Here is a 23,859-nt window from a genome sequence, read left to right on the forward strand (position 1 = left end):
TAATTAAAACTTCAACTTATATAATATTTATAGATAGAAGAAGATCATAGGATGGTCATGCTACTCGCTGAAATGCATCAAGGTGGGGGGGAAGGGCGGTGGTAGTTCACAACAACAAGATGACAATTACGACGTGTCTATATTGTTGGACTCGGACAACGATGATGATAGATCTCATTCTCGTATTCCGTCTAGCACAGGTGGAAATGAGGACATGCCTCCCCCTCCACCCACTAAAAAAGCTTTGAAATCTGATATTTTTGTTAAACACTATAAGAAGGTCTCGATGGTAATTCCAAGTCCTAATGATCCACTCTCTCAAGAAGAGACATCGGCGTTTCATGCATATTGTAACTATTGTGATAAAGTTTACAAATTTGCGAGTGGTGAGGGATATGGCACCCTCCGTCGTCATTTGGTGACAAAGCATCCGGTACAATGTGGCACTGCCTCTACCCAAACCCAATTAAACTTCCAACCCGGTGGCTCAGGTTCGTCAGGCACGCCTCTTTTTAAATATGATCAAAAAATTTTTGCTGACGTTATGACTAGATGGGCTGCAATGAAGCACTTTCCTTTTAATGTTTATGATGACAAAAAATTTGAGGTTACTATGCAAAGTGGTTTAAACGTAGCTATCAAAAGAGTAGGTCGAATGACCATTCAACGATCTACCGTTAGACAATGTTTGGAGAAAAAAGTTGAATTATCACGTTATTTACTCAACTTGGGACACAAAGTGAATATTTGCTCAGATGTATGGATTGATTGTTTTAATAGACATTCATACATGGACATTACGATTCACTTTGTGGACAATAGTTGGACTTTGAACAAGCTTTTAATTGGTTTTAGAGAATTTGAGACACCACACACTGCACCCGAAATTGCTTATTTAATTATTCAAGTTTTGAATGAATTTCAATTATGCAATAAGATATTTTTTGTTGGTTTTGATAATACAATTGCTAACACTGCAAGTATTAATGACTTGATTGCGACTTGTGCTCCGGTTATTGGTGGTAAGTATTTTCACCAAAGATGCATATGTCATATTTTGAATTTATGTGTACAAGATGCGCTTGAATTATGGCAAAAGCATGTTAGTCCTATTAGAACTGCAGTTAGATTAATCCATCAAAAGCCGCCTATTGACAAAGCTTGGAAGAAGTATTGCCATCAAAAGAAGGTAAGATATACGAATTTTACCATGGATGTGTCTTATAGATGGAATTCGACATATGTTTGTTTGAATTCTACATTGACGTATAAAGATTCTTTGTGTGATTTGTTTAGAACCTATCCCGTTTCTGATTTATATTTGTCGCATAGTTGTTGGGATCATAGCGTGACTTTATTTAAATTGTTCAAATATTTAAAAAATGCAACTGTTGAATTATCGGGTGTTTATTATTGCAATGTTGTTCGTGTTTTAGAGCATTATATGTATATATCACTTGGTTTTAAAACTGCGATGAAAAATGCTTCATCTTCTCCTGAATTGATGTTGGTTTTATATTATATGAATGAAAAATGGCTTAAGTATTTCAGTGAGATTCCAACGGTGTTTTTGATTGCAAAGGTCTTGGATCCAAAATGGAAATTAGCCGGTACCTCCAGGATTTTAGATTTTTATTATAACAATTTGAGTTCTATTGATCTTGTTCCACTTCAAGCATTGCAAACGGATACCAATGACCAATGGGGAGTAAACCTAACCGAAACATTTCAAATAAACCTCCCGGACCGGTCAATTATCCAACAAACCTTCGAGTTTAACTTGCGTGCTCTCTACACCGAATATGAAACCAAGTATAACAGTACCCACCAAGTCAGAAGACTTATCCCTCCTCAACAACATAACTTTGACTTCGTATTTCAAACAGATTATGATGACCCCGACGCGCAATCCCAGTTAGCCGACCTATACAGCTACAGCACCAGCGGAAGGTCGTCCTCATGTATGGTAAGTGAGTTAGATTTATATTTCGATTCACTCTATTCCTTTGGTGATGAAGGTCCTACTCCTCCCGCCCAAATCGACGTCCTCGATTGGTGGGGAACACACGAGAAAGTTTTTCCCATACTTGCGTCAATGACCAAGGAGATTTTTTCAGTTCCGGCTTCCACTGTCGCCGTCGAGTCCGCTTTCAGTGTTGGATCACGTGTGTTGGATGAATCAAGAAGTAAGCTCTCCGTGAAAAATATGGAAGCCGTGATGTTACTTGATGATTGGGCCAAAGCTGACGTTAGAGAACAAGAAAATGATTGGGATGATCGTCAGGAGGAATCACAAGAATAATTCACTGGGGATGAATCATAGGCCAACCGTCAACCGCCGGCCAACCCAAATAGGTAAGTAAGGTAAGAGAACTACGTGAGCTTTGATTCTCTAATGCAAATGAGCATTGGGGATACGTAGGCACCTCAACTTAAATTTTAAATTTAAGTTGAGCTCAAATCCTTTTTCCTTTATTTCTTTTTTTTTTTCCATTTGTTTCTACTTTAAAAATATGCAAATGTATTTGTATATACTCTAGACGGTGAAATAGATTTCTCTATAAGGCTAAATCCGGGAAACTTTTGACAATTATACTATAATTGTTGATTGTTAGACTAAACTCGACATTTAATGTTGAATTGCTAAATGTGTCCTCAATTTAGTTATGTAGAAACATCTCATTCGCCGACTAAGAGTATATATACTTATAAATTTATTGTTCAAAACTTCAAGTATTTTTTGTAATTTGTAATTAGCTTTGTTATAGTCTAGTAGTGTCGTTGTATTTAAATATTTTGTTTAAGACTTCAAGTTTTTTGTGATTTGTAATTGTTGTAACGTGTAATCTCAATAAAATTGCAATTTTCATCGTGATTTTTTGAATTTAATTACTCACATTTCATAGATAAATAAATAAAAAAATGCAAAAAAAAATATTTCGAACCGCCGAAAACCGGCGATTTTGAACCGCCACCGGAACCGTCGATTTTTTGAACCGAAACCAGAACCGCCGGGGACCTTAGTAGGCCGGTTCAGAACCGAAACCGACGGTTTACAAACCGTGTGTATGCCTTGAGGGAGTATTTTAATGTAATAACACAAATTATCTATGAGTGATGATAAACAACCAAATTTTGTACAACCAAAATAAGATTATATTAGTAATTTTGATGTATTAATTATATATTAAAATAATAAATGTAGTTAGTGGACATGTTAAAAAGACTTTATTAGTCTTTGGGCTCATTTTTTATTTTTTATTTTTATATTTGAATTGTCTCTATTGCTTTTCAAATTTGAATTAAACTTCCAAAAAAGTAAAAAAATTATACACAAATCATTAATATATGACCATAATATTATGCACATTCCATGTACTATATATGTGTCCATATATTTTAATTAAATGCATAAATAAATTAGTTTGTTCCTCAAATGCACTAGTTTTTGGTTGTACAAAATTTAGTCACATAGATTTATTGATTATCTAAATACCCTTAATTCTTAAATATAGGTATCATTTACAAACAAAGAATAGACAACCTTTTGCTTTACTGCGTAGCCCTAGCAATAGGCTGAATCCTGAAAGCATGTCTTGTCGTCGCTTTTATCGAAACAAACAAACAAACCAAAATATCCCATTTCCCACCACCAAATTCACCCTTTTATTAGTATAATCAAGATCAAGATCATAATGCCCGCACGGGCTTAACTCAGTTGATTCCTGGGTGGTAGATTGTCCCTAAGATCAAGATCATAATCCTGTACAAATGGTACAAAGTGGGAAATTCCTATCTTTCCCCTCTGTTTTTGAATCAATTACTCTTGTAAAAGTTATGCACATTTTTGGCAGCAACCCTGCCACAAAACAAGGATCCCTTTTCCTCCAATTCAGCTACAATCCTCACTATTTGAAATATTGTGAATAGTGATAAATTCACTCAAATCTTATAAGCAGAAGCTATTTTTTTAGGAACAAACAATGAAGGGGAGAAAACAAAGATGATAGCAAGAAACAAACTAGAATATGTCATTCAACTTGATAATAATTCCAACCCTTCTTTATCAACCCAAAAAAAAAAATACACAGACCACCATAATTCCAATCCGGCCAATCACATTCAGTAATGAATAGCATAAAATTCATTTCCTTAATCTGAACATTGACTAAAGAGGCTAAATTTGCAGTAATTAACATAAAGCTGATTGATCATATAAATTACTGGATATAATTTACATTGCAGATTAAAACAGAATTGATTGCTACAAAAATTTAAATTACTTTTTAGGAATTGAAATTTTCAACCCCAAACGCCCCATACCCAACTCACAAACCTCCTCACCGAGGAGCCCTTGCCAAATTCCTCCGCCGTGGGAACAACCTCCTCCTCCTCGCCGCCATCCGCCGCCGCGGTTGACTCAAGTTCAACGGCGGTCAAACTTGGCTCGGATTTCTTCGGCTCAATTGAAACCCCGGATTTGACGATTTTGCCCTTCCTCCGTTCCTTTTTGCTCTTCTCTTTTGTGCTCTCTTTTTCTTCGAAAGCGTCGATGACCTCGTGTATGAGCTGGCGGTTGGGCGACGCATCCCACTTCGCCCAGTAGCTCGTGTAGCAGCGGAAGCAGCTGCAGTTGAAGCACGGATTGTGGCAATCGCCGCCGCCTCCTTTCGCCGCGGCGGCGGTTGGCCTGCGCTGGCTGCCGGAGGAGCAGGAGATGAGGTAGGCGAGGACTTCCTTGTCCGCCGGAGATAGAGCGACGGTGAGAGCTAAAATCGCCGCTGGTAGAAATGAGAGGAGGTGCTCTGACACAGCCGACGGCGTCGGGTGCACCGTACTCTTTTTGTAGAGCTTCTTCATCGAGAGAGAGAGAGAGAGAGAGAGAGTGATTATGGTAAGCAGTGTTGGTTTAGGTTTTTACAGAGAGAGGGGTATTTGAGCTTAGAAATTGGTGACGTAATGTATTACTAGGAGTGGGGAGGGATCGGGTGCGACGCGGGAGTTTGTAAGGGTGGAAGGGTGAGATTTTATTGGTTAGAGTGGCGTCGTAGGGAAAATGTGATATGGGGTCCCGCAGCGAATCTGTTGGTCACGTCTACTTTATTCAGAGATTAATTATCAATCTATGTCTGTTTCAGCGCAACATTTGTGCAAATTTCTAGGAGGTCCTCGGATTTTGGGCCTCATTGGGCCCAACCCAAACTTACACCGGGCTTAGTTAATGCATATAATCACCTTGATTAATAGTACTAATATGCATAATAGAAACTAAATAGAGCTAATACTAATTTTTCAAATATGTGAAAATATCAAGCGTAACCATTTTAAGTAACGTATTAATTAATCACTAGTTTATCACAACAAGTTTATTTTATGTTTTTACATACTCCCTCCGTCTCCAAATAATATGCACTTTGAGTTCAACACGTGTTTTAATGCAAAATTGAAAAAGTAAGAGAGAGATAGAAAGAAAAAAGTAATTAAAATATTGTTAGAGGATAATGAGTCTCACCTCTTAGAGTGAAAAGAATTTTCAAATTAAAAATTGCATATTCTTGTGGACGGAGGGAATAATAAATTGACATGACTGATGAGCCTTTAAATGTTTCCAAATGTTGTACTCTTTTCATTTATCATTAGTTGACATGAATTGACTCACTTAGATTTTAAGAAATATAGTGAAAATTGGGTGAAAATATTTATGGAATGTGAGTTATATTTTTATTTAGTGAGACAGAGTTAGTAAAAGATAGAATTCATTAATAAAGTATTCTATAATATGTAAATGTATTTATCAATTGATGACGAACAAAAAATGAAAGTTATGTCAATTAATCGTGGACGAAGAGAGAGTAATTTGTTAAGATAGTATTAGGAGTATAAATCAAGGGCAATGTGATGAAAGTATACAATGATCAACTCATGTGAGATTTCCTTCAAATAAGGCCAAGCAATCATGGGTTATAATTGATCATCATCCCTTGATGAAGCTTTATCTTTTGCGCCATAATAACAACTACCAGTAGTAAAATTAATGTTAGCTAATTCCAAATATGATTCTTGAAAACTATGATTTGATTGACGCAATTTTGCAATCATAATCCACTTTGGTATAGTTTTTAAGAGGCCACTCTATGTTCAAGGGTACATTATGAAATGTCGATAAATGTACCAATTTTTTATTCACAAGGCTGGTGTTTCCTTTCATTCATTGCTTTTCAATATGATTCAATCTTGTTTCTTCATAGACACATAAATTCACCTGCAATCTTGTCATATCTAAGCATGCATGCGCAAACCAGTTGAACGAGGCGTGTGACGGATCTTTTAGATGGCAAAAGTAGCGACTTCATGACGAACTTTGGACACGAGACCTGATCCAAGATTCAAGATTACGGAACTCCTCGTTGTTTAAGGAGTGGCCGAGACCAGGGTAGGCCTGAAGCAAGCACCAATTAGGCACGCAAACGTTTGCGATAGTACATAGTATTACCAATTAATGGGAGTGATGATTGAGAGAGCAAGGACAGAATGCAAAAATCAAGAAGAATCATGATAATGCAATTGGTAGCATACTATATATGGAATGGAGAATGGTAATACCTTGAATTCACAGCTAATGCCAGCTTTTTCGAGAAATGGAGGACCAGCTTGTCCAGCTTCGAAGAGTACAGTTCTATCAGCAATGCCATGGGACCACAGGATAGGTGTCTGTTTGCATTTTCACATTATTTAGGATGATGATTCTTTATATCAAAATGACTTCAATCTAGGTAAAGGGCCTCTATAGTCTATGTTTGAAATGAATGAAAAAAAAATTATAGTACCAGGTATAAATGAAATGGCAAGTAACAAGGCACTCTGCGTGTGTGTGTGTGATCACGTAATTCAGCATGAAATAATCAATCTAGGCATGATGCTGAGTTACATCTTCGTTAATGTTTGTCTCAAATTTTCTAGTGTTTTAAGCCTTCTGAAAATCAAATACAGCCTTCACAATCCATATAACATATCAAAAGTTTCGTTTAGACACCAAAAATAACAGCTTTTAGATCGTCTGAAGTCCAACCCTTTGGCATCCTTCAATGGTTCAGATTAAAAAGGCAATTCGAGGTTTTCGATGATTATAAAACATAAATTAGCAAAAGCATTAGCATTCAGATCGGAGAGGTTCAACAGATGAGAAAAGAAATGCTAGTAAGGAGAGGTGGACACACCTTTTTTGCATCTTCTGAAACCCTTTGTAAAATTGAAGAGTTAAATGGAACCCAACCACTAAACACAGCACCTCCACCCAGAGTTTTTGGGTAAAGCAGAATGCTTGCCAACGTTAACGCACCTAGAAGATTGTATTTGTTATTTTGTTTAATTACCCAAGCTTTAAACACAAATTAGATGCACGACTATGAGAGAGAAGACAGGCACACCTCCTTGACTGAACCCGCATATAAAGACATTGTTAGGATTGGTGCCTGCTGCTATCTCTCTGTCTATCATTGCATGGACATTTTGAACTGCTTTGAGCACGCCGGCTTCATCTTGTGGAGAATCCTGTTGGGCGATCTTAGCTCATATCAGATCAAGTAAAATATAAAATAGTGGTAACTGATCTCCTAGTTATAAACAAATACTGCGTAAATCTTGTTCCAGAGTAATGACCGAGTTCACTAGTATACACAAGAACAATGACTCCCATGTTGAGATAAGAACAAGGTTCTACAAATTTAATTGCATAGAAACGGAGGTATATTGGTCAAGAGTTGAATAAAGTTGCATTGTTGTGTGTAAAGAACATCTCGTTAATCTCAGTTACAATACAAATTGAGTATACGATGAGAAGAAAAATATGTAAACTTGAAATTAATCATAATAAGTAGAGGTAGGCAGAACTCACAGCTGTCATCGGTAATTCGTGAATGTCAAACCATGAAGGCATCACTGAACCATCTACAAGAAAAAAGGTTAAGTCAACACATGGTAAAATATGCATCAAAAGAACTAATTCAATTGCAAATATAAGACAACAGAAATCAAGCGATCTGCACTTAAACAATGTTCGCTTCCACAAAATGCTTCTCAATCAACTTCACCACCCAAAATTAGTAAAGTGGAAATTTAAAAGAGTTAGAGCAAACGAATTAGAACGTAAAGATCCTAAGTGGACAATACCTCAACGGCAACTTGAAGCCCACAAAATTAAGGAAAATGCTCAAATGTATATGCCAGATTGCCAGAAGGTATGAAATTTGCCGTAACACGTAGCTATCCAAGTTAGCTGAACAGAATGAATGTCTCCATTCCCGAGTCACAAAAAATGATGTTTTCACTCCCGAACTAAATGTAACGAAAGAGCTAATTCTTTATCCCTTTCCAGCTGCCTATTTACTCACAATCGACCAGGCGCAGACCCAGAATTTTGAAAGATCAACTAGTAATATAATAGCAAGAAGCATATAATTCAAATAACACACATTGATCTGCCCAGTTTCCCAATGAACATTGAAAAATTAAACCTTTGCAATTATTCAGCAAATAACTGAAAAATATTTAACCGAAAGCTACTCCAATGTTAGCAATATTAAGGAAGCAATTGCGTGAGTTGGAAAAGAAAATTCAGTAAAGATAACCACAAGACTAATCGATAATGAAGATAACAAAACATGAAAGCCAATTCATTACACACTCTAACCAAAATACAGAAAAAACCCTAATTTTCGGAAACCCCAAAATTAAGAGTCAAATAGGTAACACTAACACCACATCACTCCCGTATCCGACTAATCGCCACGCATTTGAACAAATTCACAACGTCGGGGCAAAATCCGGATTCACAGATAAGATAAGACTTACAATTACAGGTGACGGGATTGTTTGGGGCGGAAGGGAAGGACCACTTGGTGTTGGCGAAGACGGGAGTAGTGAAGAGGTTCTTGATAGGTTCATTGGCGGGGCCCGAATCGCCGAGCCCATGCAGCCAAAGTATGAAGGTACGGGCCATAGGGTCGGGCTTGATCGGAAGCGGGGTTTGGTGATGGAGAAGAACAAAGGAAAGGGAGATTCCGAAAGTGAGTGTGAAGAGCGCAAATGACTTGGCCAGTGTTAGCTTCATTTCTGCTCGCTCATGCCTGCGCCCGTTTTCTGCGCTCAGGTAAAAACGTTGCAGCTAATCTACGTTTTCTCTTACCAGAAAAATAAAATTAACAAAAAAGGTTTACGAATGAAAATTCTTCCTTCTTTATTTTCTGTTTTACGGAATAATTAAATTATTATTAAAAATAAAATTAATTGAAATATTTGATCAGAAAAAATAGTAATCCGTATATGATTTATACTAGGTCAATTTGCCAAATAAATCATGAAAAATGGTCAATTTTTTTTTCTCATACATTTCAAAATCTGAAAATTAAATCACGAAAGATGAAAATTTCACATTTCTCGACCAGCCCCATTTACGGTGAAATATGCGATGATGTAGCAGCTGGTTTTAAATACGACACTAACCACATAAACATGTATAACCCTAAAGAAGTAAATTAAAATTGGCATAAGTCATAACACTTCCACATATTTAAAACCGGACCTACCACCACATCTTTGCATATTTCACGAAGCGGGTGTAAAAATACAAATTGTTTTTATCTCTCGTAATTTATTTTTAGATTTTGATAAAATGGTACAAAATAAAATTTGTCTATCTGTCGTGATTAATTTGGCAATATGTGATGTATTAAAATGCATAAATATTGATTGGAACGGAATTAGCAAACACTACATGCTCTAATTTCTTTACATCGTCGCTTGTTTGATTCCCTTAGTCCCAAAAATTCATTTGTTCTTATAATAAATCATCATACATTATGTCCCAAAATTTCATTTGTTTTTATAATAAATCAACATACATTATTAACGTAATTAAGGGGCTATATCAACGAAAATAAGGCCCTTTTAGTATCTAAATATTTGCATATACATAGCCAAATATTTTTCAGATCCCTCGTTTTTCTTTTGATAATAGGTGGTTAATTGTTTTTTTGGTAACTAATGTAAGATTATCGTTTATAACTAAAGACTGCATAGTTTGTGGAATGAACACTTAGGATATCAAAAGAAAAGAGAAGAAGATAAACAAAAGAGAAAATCTGAGTTTAAACTAGAATTGTAACGCCCCACTTTTTGAACCATAATTTTTGAACCCTAAAGTACTTGCATTTAATACTTTTAATGTTGCGAAGTCCGTGGATTAATTGTTGAATGTAATTGTTGTTGGATACATTTCGTGACCTAATTTTGAGTTGGAATTTTGACTGGGTCAACTTTGTTGAATATGTGACGTGATTGCTTTGAATATTTGACTTGGGGTGAATTTAATTGTTTTTGAAAAATTGATAATTTGTTATGATAGCTAGAAATTTGTGAAGTAAATCACAATGCGAATCTAAATAATTCATTTCCGTGAAGAATATTTATTGGACTCAATTTCGTGTTGGATCCAATAAATTGAATAAATAATACAAAAAAATCTAGTCTTGTGGAAAATAAATTGTGGGCGGCACAATTTAAATAAAATACAAAGGAACATGAATCAAACTAATTTAATTAAATCATTTCCTCGTTGACTTGGTCACCAAGACTTTCCTTAGTTCAAATTTTAAATAAATATTCTGCAGAGATTTTTCCTCTCCTCCTCTTACGCAATTTTCCTCTCCTCCTCTTACGCAATTTTCCTCTCCTCCTCTTTGATATGCAAATAAAATTAGTCAGTCCTAATTAATTTTTATGAAATTAATTACCCATTATCCACCTCCTTTCCCCGCGTAAAAAAAACGTATCCCACTACCTTAAAAATCTCCAACAAACAAAGCAAATCCTTATATCTCCTTTTCCCCGCGTTAAAAAAAACGTATCCCACTACCTTAAAAATCTCCAACAAACAAAGCAAATCCTTATATCTCCTTCGACTCCACGGTGAAATCAGTTTCCTCGTTCTACCAAAAATCTGAAAAGAAAAGAGAGAAACAGTGAGTTCAAGACTCCAGTTTTATTCTGCGGTTGTCTATCCAACAAAGGTAATTTCTCCACAATCCCATGAATACGAACCTCCATATTTTAATTCCATGATACCAATTCTTGAAATCACAGTTGAGGAGAAACTGACGATTGAAATAGAAGCCGAGGAATTCATCGAGTTGTTTCTTTTTTCAAATCTGAAATTCTCTCCCTGCAACAGAGGTACACTCTTTTCCCTCAATTCCATGGCTTAAGTGCCTCCCTCACGATAGTTCACTCACAGAAATTATAACAACACTTTGAACCCTTTTTGAGAGATTTGCTCAAGATCCGGGTTTTTTTATTATTTATCTGCAGTAGTAATAGGCCCTTTGAACGAATTCAAATTCTTCAAACCTTAAGAAAAGCAAATTAAAATCTTTTAAATTTTTAGAATGGGGAAAAGGGGGATGAGACTTCCCGTTTGTGCAAAATGGCGCGGCTCGACGACGGAACGAGACAGCAGCAGGGGCGGTGCAGCGTTTTCGACGGGCGGAGAATAGGAGTGCGTGAGACGCTGATTTGGGTGAAGATAGAGCGTGAGAGTGAGATTTAGGGAGAGACAGAGAGTGGTGAAATTTTGATAACTAGAGAGAGATAGGGAGTTGTTTGGGTTGATGAAGAAGACGCGTGGTAATTGGTTGGGAGTATTATTTACTCTTTTTCCTTAGATACATGTCTTGGGTAACGGAGTATAGACGTGTAGTATGATGAGGGAGTATATTTTGGTTTGCCTTTTTCCTTGTGTTAAAATAATATTAATGGCTAGATGACCGGTTTTCTTCGTTTTAAATAATTGGATTAAGGTGCAGTTTGTAATGGAAACTGTTGTTAGGCTTTTTGCTTAGTGCTAATTGGAAGAAATAGTAATGCTGATTGTTTTTGTTCTGAAAGAATGAAAGATATTTTTTAGCACACACTTAGGATGCATGCATTGTCTTTAAATTGATGTTTTTGGCAAAGTCTAATTTTAGTATATCATGCTTTTTAAAAGGGTGACTTTCATGCACGTCTTTTGAGGTTGGAACATAAAGTTGATTGAGGAGTTAGCGAACGAGGTGAGCTTTCTTTTAAATAAGAACAATGTCCTAAATATTTTATTGATGGGAATGAAACTATGTTTATCATGCCGTGATTTGATTTTAACGTGCCTATCTGATGTGGCTTTTGCCATTATTATTTAAATCGAATTCGGGTCCTAGTAGGGCCGCAAACCCTACTTGGATTAGTGTACACCTATGGTAGACTGTGTGCTAGCGTATGGGTTGGCCGGTCTAGTGACTTGGTTTGTGGCCACATTCCATGTTATGTATGTGCAGATATGGTTAACGTCTATGGAAAAATGACTAATCAGTCGACTTTTTACAATGTGAATGATTTTGAGTGCCTCGGGCCTTTGTAAAGCTAAACCCCGATGGTTACATATGGATTGACATGATAAATATTATTTTGATAACTTATTTTCGGCATAAGTCCACTGAGTATTTTTATAGTACTCAGCCCTGCATGTGTTTTCCTTATGTGCAGGTTGAGCGGCGACGAGCAAGTGGTGGTGTTGAGCTTTTAAAATTGAAGTATTATTTGACTTTCTTTGAAATACGAGTGTCGTTGTGTCTCCACACATAACGTCACTCTTTCTCTTGAACGCTTACGCTGAGACATTATTTTTACTCATCGTTTATTTAGCTTTGAACCTAATTATTTGAATATTTGAAAACTTGATATCTTTTGGATAATGTCAAATCCTTGGTCGTTTTTTTAAATATTGGTCAAACTCTTTATTGAAACCCTATTCGTCTGTTTATTAAGTTCTTTTAATCACGATCGCTCATATTTATTAACCCTAAAGAGCGGTCGTGGCAGTTTGGTATCAGAGCCTCAGTTCTTTCCGCTCTGGACCCAAGAGTCTTTTTGAGTCAAAATCTATTATTGTATTAATTGACTAAAGTGTTAAACATCGAAGACTCAACACCACAACTCGTCACGCCTAACCACGAAGAAAGAGGTAAAAGTATTTTGGTGACTTTTGGTTTGAATTATTGAATATTGGAAGTTGCAATGAGAAATTTTGCTTTTGGAGATTGAAGTCAATACTATGGTTTTGAAAAATATTGTTCGAAATGTGAGATGATAGATATATGATTGCTCTTACTTGGTTGTGAAGCATGATTTTGCCAAATATAATGAATTTTGTCAAGCACGTGAAATTGTATCTTTCTTGATGAGGAAAATATGTGAATGTATGTTGAACTTTTAGAGTGTTGGAAAATCTAATTTTCATTTTATCCATATGTGGTGGGATTTACATGGTTTTGGAACGAAAAGTATGATGCATGTTGATTTTGATAGATACAAATGTATAGTGTATGAAATACAACTCCTATGGTGATGGACTTTTTGCTTGTAACCATACGTACGTATAAAATACGCGATAAATAATTTTTCGACAATAATAAACGTGGAGGTGTGAAATGTCTAATACGAGGCAAGTAGCCTATGGGGATCTAGAAGTTGGTGTACTGCGATTTGACGAAATACAAAAGGAGCGAACCATTTACCTTGAGGGCAAAAGCTTTATTCTTGACGTGATACAACTATCATACCTCTATCTTGTATATATACCCGTATGCATCTACGTCATACTCTCAACATCATTTTGAGCCATATATCTTCCTTATTCCTTTCTATCTTTGAGTTGATGTTGAGATTTCCATCTATGTAGATGGTTGGATTGTATTATGCTCCGATGCGTAATCGTTACGCCAGAAATAAGAACTTCCCAGTTGAGAGCTACAGAGAATACGAATGGGATGGAAAGATCTACCTTATGAGTTACGTCGCCGAGTTTTACGATCGATGGATGGACGCCTACGCATATGGAGGAGCCACCCATCACGCAGGAATCGCAAAGCTCATCCACACCCTACCGCCCCCTTGGAGCCAGTGGGTCGCCCAGGCGGCAGATTCATTCACATGGTATAGCCCGCCAGTGGGTCGCCGAGTACGTCCATCGGATGCAGCCACTAAGGTCGGAAGTAGTACCCCTAAAAGGCCGGGCAAGTTCCCTCGCGGTACGTACTCGGGCGGGCTATACCTTGTGAATGAATCTGCCGCCTGGGCGACCCACTGGCTCCAAGGGGGCGGTAGGGTGTGGATGAGCTTTGCGATTCCCGCGTGATGGGTGGCTCCTCCATATGCGTAGGCGTCCATCCATCGATCGTAAAACTCGGCGACGTAACTCATAAGGTAGATCTTTCCATCCCACTCGTATTCTCTGTAGCTCTCAACTGGGAAGTTTTTATTTCTGGCGTAACGATTACGCATCGGAGCATAATACGATCCGGCCATCTACATAAATGGAAATCTCAACATTAACTCAAAGATAGAAACGAATAAGGAAGATATATGACTCAAAATGATGTTGAGAGTATGATGTAGATGCATACGGGTATGTATACAAGATAGAGGTATGATAGTTGTATCACGTCAAGAATAAAGCTTTTGCCCTCAAGGTAAATGGTTCGCTCCTTTTGTATTTCGTCAAATCGCAGTACGTCGACTTCTAGATCCCCATAGGCTACTTGCCTCGTATTAGACATTTCACACCTCCACGTTTATTATTGTCGAAAAATTATTTATCGCGTACACCATAGGAGTTGTATTTCATACACTATATATTTGTATCTATAAAAATCAACATGCATCATACTTTTCGTTCCACAACTTCCAAAACCATGTAAATCCCACCACATATGGATAAAATGAAAATTAGATTTTCCAACACTCCTGGAAGTTCAACATACATTCACATATTTTCCTCATCAAGAAAGATTCATCAAGAAAGATACAATTTCACATGCTTGACAATATTCATCATATTTGGCAAAATCATGCTTCTCAACCAAGTAAGAGCAATCATCCAAGCCCCTTGGCCTAGCGGTAAAGGGTGCTGGATACCGCGTCCATCCTGGAGGTCTCGAGTTCGAACCCTGGGTGGCGTAATTTGTCTTTCCTCCTTGTTATAGGAGTTGATTTGTAATTTCCTCCTTCATATATATGATATAAATATATGAAGTTAATTTAAAAAAAAAAAAAAAAACAAGTAAGAGCAATCATATATCTATCATCTCACATTTCGAACAATATTTTTCAAAACCATAATATTGACTTCAATCTCCAAAAGCAAAATTTCCCATTGCAACTTCCAATATTCAATAATCCAAACCAAAAGTCACCAAAATACTTTTACCTCTTTCTTCGTGGTTGGGCGTGACGGGTTGTGATGTTGAGCCCTCGATGTTTAACACTTTAGCCAATTAATACAAACTGCCACGACCGCTCTTTAAGGTTAATAAATACAGGCAATCGTGATTAAAAGAACTAAATAAACAGACGAATAGAGTTTCAATAAAGAGTTTGACCAATAATTAATATTTAAAAAAAACGACCAATGATTTAACATTATCCAAAAGATATCAAGTTTTCAAATATCTAAATAATTAGGTTCAAAGCTAAATAAACGATGAGTAAAAACAATATCTCAGCGTAAGCGTTCAAGAGAAAGAGTGACGTCATGTGTGGAGACACAACGACACTCGTATTTCAAAGAAAGCCAAATAATACTTCAATTTTAAAAGCTCAACACCACCACTTGCTCGTCGCCGCTCAACCTGCCCATAAGAAAAACACATGCAGGGCTGAGTACTATAAAAATACTCAGTGGACTTATGCCGAAAATAAGTTATCAAAATAATATTTATCATGTCATCCATAAGTAACCATCGGGGTTTAGCTTTACAAAAGCCCGAGGCACTCAAAACCATTCACATTGTAAAAAGTCGACTGATCAGTCATTTTAAAGCAACTTATCACCTAATATAATCAGAAACAATTCTTGATAAATTTTCCTTGGCAATGCATTCAAGCTCTATACAGTAAGCTCAAAGCCTCTCAAAAATGATAAAACCATAAAACTAAGTAGTTTTAGAAATCACTGCAGCCAACTCTATACAACAAACACCATCTTGAAAGTCAGTATTGAAAACTATAAAAGGCATCACAAAGAAAGAGAACAACCCAAGGTGAATACACATTGATAATATGTAATAGCATCCCTCATTTTAGACAGCACGCCGACCTAACAAGAGGAATTGAATCATATGAGTATCTCCATTAATGCAAATGAGAATCAAAGAGTGAAGGAGGATGAGAGCAAATCAAATTTAGGAGCAACTTATCACCCAATACAATTAGAGCTATTCTTGATACATTTCCGGACATACGAGCTCTACATTGTAAGGTTAAAGCCTCTACGCCTCGAAATGGATAAAACTAATAGTTTAACAAAGCAATGCAGCCAAGCCAACTCTATACAATGCAGCAGTCACCATCCTCAAAGCAGGTTTAAAAATTACCAGGTTCTGCAATCTCATGCTTCATTATATTCATCAATTGTTAGCCTCATCTCATCTACCTGTGCAATCAGATATTCCAATTTCTTGCAACAGATCTCGTTCGATATCCTTGGAACATAATCACACTTCTCAAAAGGCCGATACTCACACGCGCTCTTTATTTCCTCTCGCAACGTCATCTGAATATCCTATCAATCCAATCAAACACAAACCCCCAACATCAATCCTTCTTAGCCTCTCCAAAAACTAAAAATTCCTAAAAAAGTAGACACTACCACTTCAAATTAAACCAAATTAGGGCAATACCTTTACTGATTGCATGAACTCGCTGCAATGGCTGTTCACGAGCTCCTTCCTAGGACCACTAGGGTTTGCCATTTCGTCCATTACTCCGCCTGCTAGCTCTAGCACCCTGACTATTCTCTGGACACAAGAAAATCGATTTATCCAAATCAAGTGTTTGCATTTATTACCACTGAGATTGGAAGAATATACCTTTTCGACGTTCTGCAGTCGCTGCAGTGAAGTAGTCTGGCTCTGTGGATCCATGGTGGCAAAGATTAGGTCTCGCGATTTGGGGGAGGAGTTGCAGTGGTTACTTATATGCTGCTTTTATTAAAATAATAGTTTGAATAAAAAAGGGAAAGCGAAGAATAATATCGAAATGGTGGGCAAATAATCACCCACACTATATAGAAACATTGAAAGGCCGTATTTGTTGAACCAAAACAGCCCATTCCATTCTCCAGCCAATCGGCGCACACTCAGAGAGAGAGAGAGCGAGAGAGAGAGAGAGAGAGAGAGAGAGAGAGAGAGAGAGCTCCAATGGCGTCGAAATTTCAAGCTCTATGGAATCATCCAGCTGGTCCTAAAACCAGTGAGTCCAATCTCATTGCCATCTCCTTTTTTTTGTCTTTCCACATCGTTTCGCATGAATGTTACATTCTTCTTTCTTTCTTCGGGCAAGCACTGGTTTCGCGTTTAATCGACTGTGAAATTCGCAAAGGAAAAAAATTTCCTTTTTTGGGGATTATGGATTTAATTTCGTGTGAGTCGTGTTTCAGTAATTGGAGCGCGATTGCAATTAAGTTTGGTGTATTTATGATAAATGGGGTTTCAATCTTGTTTGCTGCCAATGTATGAAGTCAGTTGCTGGAAATTATCATCACTCACCTGCCGTTCAATTCTCGTATTTCAAATGTAAATTTTCACTATTTGGGAATATGTTCTGTTTGATAATCTTAGCGAGGATGATTCCGTTAGAAAGCTTTCTATCTAAAAATGCCAGACATACCTACATTATTTATCAAGTTCTTTGATTCACAAGCCCTTCTTTGTAATCGGACTCTCGAGATTGTGACTGAGTTTGATGTATGTTACTTTCCAGAGCTTTTTCAATCATGTTGCTATGTATAAATAGACTTGTGTTGTATGTTCTACGCTGCAGTTCATTTCTGGGCCCCGACCTTCAAATGGGGAATTAGCATAGCCAATCTTGCTGATTCTAGTAAGCCCCCGGAGAAAGTTTCATATCCCCAGCAAATCGGTAAGTGATGATTGGTGAAGTTTGATTTGTGGGCTTGCAATTGCAGAGATGGTAAATTGGTAATGTGAACCCAGAATTACCGTAGTGATGCAGCACAGACTATTCTTCTTCACCTTCTTGTTGTTTATTCATATGAAATTCCTTTGCAGCTGTCACAGCTACTGGAGTTATTTGGTCGCGTTACAGCACTGTTATCACTCCTGTAAGTTGATATGTTGATCTATTGTGATTGTAGCAGTATTCTTTTCCTACATGTTTTGTAATGGTGCTAATTCTTTGTTCATAAATATGGATAACTTGTGTTTGATGCCCAAAATTTTTCTGTGAGGCTTATCCCAACTTCCGTTTCTTATGTAGTCGTGGATAATCTAAACATTACAAAAAGATCCCCTAACAATAAAAATAAAGTTCTCTGATCAGAGTTGTATTGGCTCTTTTCTAATTCATGGCCATGTGAATTGTGTTAATCTCTTCAAACCTAGAATAACATTGGTGGACAAGAATCTACCAAAACTAAAGTAGTCCAATCTAATAACAGACTGTTGCTTATGCTCATATTTAAGGAAAATGACCTCTTTGTATTTTCTTGTATTGGCTTTGTTTAGTGATAATGTAAGTGCTTCCCTTTCCCCTCAATTATCATTTCTCATTTTTGTTTGCTGAAAGCTCCATATGTACATCATTATGAGTAGTAGAAAAAAATGAAACTAGCTAGTAATTGCAATATGCCCTTCTTTTTATATTTCATGAGTGTTTCCACATGGCTGATAGCATGAGTGTGGAGATTGGGCATGTAAATAGAAATCTGTCTGAACAATCTGTCTTCTAATTTTTTGTTTGACCTTTCACCTGGATAGCTTCTTGCTTTCACAATGATAAAATTGTCTAACAACAATTAATCTTTTCCTATGAACCAACTGCAGAAGAACTGGAATCTTTTTAGTGTGAACATTGTAATGGCAGGTACAGGCATTTACCAGCTAACGCGAAAAATTCGGTAAGTTAGTCTGTACACATGTTGTCGTTATGTTTATGCAGCGTACATACTATACAAGGCAAGCCAGTATTGACCACCTTAGCTATTTCATACACACAGGCACGATTATTTCAATGACGACCAAACTGCTGTGACCAAAGAATGAGCACAACTGGGGCCAAATTCACCCCCTCCGTTTCCTTTTCATAATAATCGTGGACTCCGATCCTATCTTTGTACTTAATATGTTCCTGATACTAACATATATTTACAAGAATATTTCGAAATCTTATTCTGAATATATGATGCTTAGAATGTCAACAATTGTTATCTCAAGCTCATTCCATCTGAATTGATCAAAGCTTCGTTCTGTGTTACTAGTATTTTTCAACTAATTGAAGATTATATATGAAGCCTATTTGTATTATGATACTCCAGTTAATACTCCACATAACAAATATACATTGCAACGAACGAATTCATAACAAATCCACAAGTACTAATATCAATATATTTTTGTGGAAAAATGACATAACTAAGTGGATTTTGATATATTCAATCACCTAGGCCAATTTACTTGTAATTAGACTTGAATATTCTTTTAAAACGTAAATATTTAATGAATAATAATTATTATAATTATACTCCGTAAAATTGAAATCAGTATTTTAGAAAGAAAGTTAAGGCAATGTGAAATAGACCGGGCCATTCCAATATCCTTTCGTGGGCCTATATTAATTGCTAGGGTTTCCGCTTCTGTTCTATATAAACCGGTAGGGATCTCTTCCCCTTCATCAATCGTAATTGCTCCTCACCAAAACCTCTCTTCTTCTGATCTGCTACTGAAATTATATCTTGTCTATTTCTTTTTTGAGTTTTGTAAATTGAATTCCTCTTTTAATCGATTGTGTTTTTTCAAACGAATTTTAGAGAAAGCTACATGTACTCCAAGTAAGGGTGAAACAATATCCTTAAACCTTGATTTGCCGGAATCCGGCTGTAGCTATATTAATCGGAGAAGTTATCTGGCCGGTTGTTGTTCTTTGTCGACATATCTGCTTACCGAATTTCTCACATTTTCTATCTAATGTCTCTAATTTTTTAAATTAATTTCTAACGTTTTTTTAACAATTCGCTCTTTTTGTATGGTAATGGCAACATCCTCTTTTATCTTAGGATATGATTTGGACCATTTTTTTCATTTATTAACTACTTTTTATTAAAAATGATTAGCTTGGCGCGTTTGGTGTTGTGGTAAATGTATAACTTACATTTACGAGTCACGGAAATCATTTGTGTAAATGCACATATAGCAGTTATTATTCACAAAAATGAGTTGAAAAATCTGACCTTAAGTGCTCGATATACATTTGCTTGATGCTTCTCTTTGTACGGACTATGGATTCTACCAAAGACAGTTCTATATCATGTATCCTAATGTATGACTCTGTCATCAAGTGTTTTTATTTAATTAGGGCGTCTTCAGTTTTAGCCATTGCAAATGTATTGATTAAATTCCTTTACTATTTGTATAAGGTTGGGCCACATATTTGTAAATCAATTGACGTGTTCAAGGAGGCAGAAATCAACTCAAATTTGCATTCAAGGTATATTTATTTATTCAAGGTATAAAAGTAATCTTGCCTTGATATATGACTTTACCTTTTGTCTCCAGATTTCATATAACAGCTTCACAAAGAGAATCGAATTTTGTTAAATCAAAGAGGAACAGTTTGGGCTTTGGCAATATATTCGGGCCGAGCAAATTTAGTTCCGTGAAGATGAACGGCTGAATTCTCCTCAAAATAGCACCAAATCTGGCTATATTTTAAAAACTGTACCCGCCCTTTTAGAATACATTATTAATTATATAAATTTAAGTACTAACTTTGATTATTACTTAAAAAAGAATAAAATAAAATGTTGTGAGAAGCAAGAGAGGAGAGAGTATCGATTAACATGACTATTAAGCACTACAACTGAGTACCTATTATTAAGGGCATCTCTAATAGTTTTAGGCTAGTCATAGGCAAGCCACGTAGCCATAATAAACAAAATTATAAAAAATAAATAATTAACAACTACATAAAATATGAAATTAAATTTATGACACAGATACGAGAAAATTTAATAATAATAGTAAAATTTAAAAAAAATACATTAATTAAAAAAATTACATTAATTTAAAAAAAACCCCTCTTCCACACACGAGCCCTCGCCTCTGCCTCACTCCTCGTGGCCGTCGCTGCCGTTGTCGCCGCTATCCGGGATCCCCACCTCTGCGGCATCTGATCCCCCCAACCGTGCCGTGGCGGCATCCAAATCGACTCGCATACTCTCGAGCAATGAGTGAAGAAACTTTTCTTCACGGGGTCAGTTGCCCCCCTCCATTCAGCTAAGATCTTGTGCATCTGAGCCCGCGTTTGTTGACGTGCGAAGAAGGCGAGCTCGGTTGGCGACGAGCCAACAGGGGGATGCCGACTGGACCTCATGGGACCCCTGGGCGACCCCCCTGGCTACCCGTTGCGCCCGCCTTTGCCCAACCGGGCGAGTGCGGCGAGTAAACGATGGAGGGGACGGGAACTCCTGAACATCCTCGGGGAGGTCGTGGGAACCGCAGCTGTTGTCGCTGTAATCACCGGCATAGTTCAGTTGCTGTTTTTTCAGACAGCCAGCATCGACACCTGCCTGAAACTTCTCAGAGTCCATTAGTACCTCATAGCAGTTCCAGTAGGTGAACTCCTTATAAAGTCCGGGCACAGGGAAGGCTTTCTCCACTATCCTCCTGCAGTCATCGTCAGTTTGGCCACTGGTCTGCATGCAGAGGGCGTTGGTGTACAAGCCCGAAAATCGGGAGACCGCATCCCTGATTCGGTCTCACCCCTTCCGGCACTCCTCCCCGCTGTGTGACCTCCCCTCCGGGCAAAATGCCTTGTAGGCTGCTGATATTTTAGCCCACAAGTTGACGATCCTCTGATTGTTCGAATGGAGGGGATCAGCGCAAACATTCACCCAAGCCTTGGACAGCGCGGCGTTTTCCGCATCCGTCCACTTCCTCCGTGCCGGGCTGTCGTCATCAGCCGGTTGCGACGACTCGCCGACCACCCTTTTGCCATTCCCCTTGCCCTTCTTCTTCTTTGGTGCGCCCCGACCCCGCCCTATTCCCCCCGTTTGAACGGGAGTGTCCGCATCCTCGAGATCTATCCCCAACTCCTCTAAGGAGAAAGTCTCATACCTAGAGAATTGCGTCTCCGATGGGGTCGATGTGTACGAAGAAGCAGTCAAAAAATCAAAACTGGGGCGATAGACATTGTCCCCCCCTTGACGTCCCCTGCATCTCGGGCTGCATCCCCGGCTGCCCGCCCTGCATTCCCTGCCATCCCGGCATACTACCCCCGACTGCCATCCCGGGCATCATCTGCTGCCAGGGGTACATGTTGTAGTACCCGACCATCGGACCCCATCCACCTCCCACGGGTACCGTGGGAGTTTGAGACCCGCTCGTCACTGAAAACCCCTAGTTGTTGTTCTCCATTTTGCTTTATTGCTCTTTTACAGAAATTAAGTGAGAGAGAAAACTCATTAAAACAAGCGGTGCGAATGAAAATGACGTGCAAATCGCGTACATATAGTGTTTCGAAAAAAAAAGTGTTAGCCGATCGCTCGCCGATCGCGTGCCTACAATGGCGGCCAGCCGATCCGCGAGCGCATCGGCTAGCGCCCGAGAATCGGCGTCTGTCGCCGATTTTTTCACCGATTTGGTGCTAGCCGACTCCAATGGTTCGGCGAGCGAACCGGCTAGCGCTGGAAATAGGCTAGCCGGTTCGCTAGCCGCCATTGGAGATGCTCTAATAGCAAAAAAAATTGAGCAATGTTTATAGAATCATGAATAGAAATCACGAATGTCCACTAATGTACATGATCTAACTAGCCGCCATTGGAGATGCTCTAATAGCAAAAAAATTGATCAATGTTTATAGAATCATGAATAGAAATCACGAATGTCCACTAATGTACATGATCTAACTGTAAACTCCATCTACAATTTCTATCAAAAAATCAGCAAATAAAAAACCTGTATCTAATTGTATATTTAAATACTCCCTCCGTCCAGCAATAGGAGTCCCGTTTTTCTGTTTTGGGATGTCCGGGAATAGGAGTCCCGGTTCTACTTGCCATATTTGGACAATTTAATTACCCTCCCACTTCTTACTAATTTACACAATTGCCATAAAAAAAACACCCCTCCCCCTCATTCTCTCACCCTCACTCTCGGTCTCCCTCATTCTCTCACCCTCACTCTTGACACTCTCGGTCTCCCTCCTCCTCTCACCTCTCCCAATCGCCGCCCCCCCTCCTCCTCTCCCAATCGCCGCCCTCCTCCTCCTCCTCTCCCAGTCGCCGCTCTCTGTGGAACCATAATCCACGCCTCCTCCTCTTCCTTCTCCAAATCGCCGCCTCCTCCTCCTCCTCCAAATCGCCGCTCTCTGTGTTTAATTCTTCATTTTAATGTTTTAATTTCCTAATAAGTTTCGATTTTGGATTTTGATTTGGATTTTGATTTTGATTTGGATTTCGATTTTGGATTTGGATTTCGATTTGGATTTTCAATTTGGATTTCGATTTTGGATTTTCATTTCGATTTTGGATTCTTCATTTTGGATTTCGATTTGGATTTCGATTTTGGATTCTTCATTTTGGATTCTTCATTTTCATGTCCGATTTCGATTTTGGATTCGGATTTCGATTTTGGATTCTTCATTTTCGATTTTGGATTCTTCATTTTCATGTCTGATTTTGATTTGCTGATAAATTTGGTGATAAGTTTCGATTTTAGAGGCAGTAAATTTCGAATTTTTGGAAGCCAAAATTTTAAC

At 37.9% G+C, this 23,859-nt stretch overlaps 4 protein-coding genes, 2 long non-coding RNA genes and 1 other non-coding gene across 10 annotated transcripts; 4 read left to right on the forward strand and 3 right to left on the reverse strand.

Annotated features, from left to right (window-relative positions):
- Window positions 1–4,192: 4,192 nt before the first annotated feature.
- LOC121776223 lies at window positions 4,193–4,915 on the reverse strand. The gene has a single exon (XM_042173383.1). The coding sequence runs from the start codon at window positions 4,858–4,860 to the stop codon at window positions 4,303–4,305; it is 558 nt and encodes a 185-aa protein (XP_042029317.1). The 5' UTR covers window positions 4,861–4,915; the 3' UTR covers window positions 4,193–4,302.
- A 1,172-nt stretch (window positions 4,916–6,087) lies between these two features.
- Window positions 6,088–9,159, reverse strand: LOC121775700 (probable carboxylesterase SOBER1-like). Its single transcript, XM_042172723.1, has 6 exons — window positions 8,851–9,159; window positions 7,895–7,947; window positions 7,428–7,551; window positions 7,218–7,339; window positions 6,604–6,711; window positions 6,088–6,439 (listed from the first exon to the last, which is right to left on the reverse strand). The coding sequence occupies exons 1-6, from the start codon at window positions 9,107–9,109 to the stop codon at window positions 6,350–6,352; spliced, it is 756 nt and encodes a 251-aa protein (XP_042028657.1). The 5' UTR covers window positions 9,110–9,159; the 3' UTR covers window positions 6,088–6,349.
- A 1,766-nt stretch (window positions 9,160–10,925) lies between these two features.
- Window positions 10,926–12,833, forward strand: LOC121776052. Its single transcript, XR_006045222.1, has 4 exons — window positions 10,926–11,066; window positions 11,140–11,229; window positions 12,041–12,104; window positions 12,574–12,833. It is a non-coding gene; the product is annotated as an uncharacterized LOC121776052 (long non-coding RNA).
- A 2,640-nt stretch (window positions 12,834–15,473) lies between these two features.
- LOC121776050 (mediator of RNA polymerase II transcription subunit 11-like) lies at window positions 15,474–17,091 on the reverse strand. Of its 4 annotated transcripts, XM_042173171.1 has the most exons (5): window positions 16,956–17,091; window positions 16,767–16,883; window positions 16,520–16,648; window positions 16,123–16,183; window positions 15,474–15,716 (listed from the first exon to the last, which is right to left on the reverse strand). In XM_042173171.1, exons 1-5 carry the CDS (start codon window positions 17,007–17,009, stop codon window positions 15,712–15,714), a joined length of 366 nt encoding a protein of 121 aa, XP_042029105.1. In that variant the 5' UTR covers window positions 17,010–17,091; the 3' UTR covers window positions 15,474–15,711. The 4 variants fall into 4 exon arrangements, with proteins under 4 accessions (XP_042029105.1, XP_042029103.1, XP_042029104.1 ...); XM_042173169.1 differs by lacking the exon at window positions 16,123–16,183; XM_042173170.1 differs by lacking the exon at window positions 15,474–15,716 and having other exon boundaries at window positions 16,009–16,183.
- A 109-nt stretch (window positions 17,092–17,200) lies between these two features.
- Window positions 17,201–19,318, forward strand: LOC121776051 (mitochondrial pyruvate carrier 4-like). The gene is made up of 5 exons (XM_042173172.1): window positions 17,201–17,337; window positions 17,908–18,006; window positions 18,156–18,208; window positions 18,930–19,003; window positions 19,103–19,318. Exons 1-5 carry the CDS (start codon window positions 17,286–17,288, stop codon window positions 19,146–19,148), a joined length of 324 nt encoding a protein of 107 aa, XP_042029106.1. The 5' UTR covers window positions 17,201–17,285; the 3' UTR covers window positions 19,149–19,318.
- A 447-nt stretch (window positions 19,319–19,765) lies between these two features.
- LOC121776413 lies at window positions 19,766–20,960 on the forward strand. The gene is made up of 3 exons (XR_006045287.1): window positions 19,766–20,421; window positions 20,519–20,589; window positions 20,658–20,960. It is a non-coding gene; the product is annotated as an uncharacterized LOC121776413 (long non-coding RNA).
- Window positions 19,977–20,061, forward strand: LOC121778037. Its single transcript, XR_006045606.1, has one exon. It is a non-coding gene; the product is annotated as a small nucleolar RNA snoR109 (small nucleolar RNA).
- Window positions 20,961–23,859: the final 2,899 nt, after the last annotated feature.

Source organism: Salvia splendens, chromosome 18 (genome assembly GCF_004379255.2).
Source record: "Salvia splendens isolate huo1 chromosome 18, SspV2, whole genome shotgun sequence".
Lineage (NCBI taxonomy): Eukaryota > Viridiplantae > Streptophyta > Magnoliopsida > Lamiales > Lamiaceae > Salvia > Salvia splendens.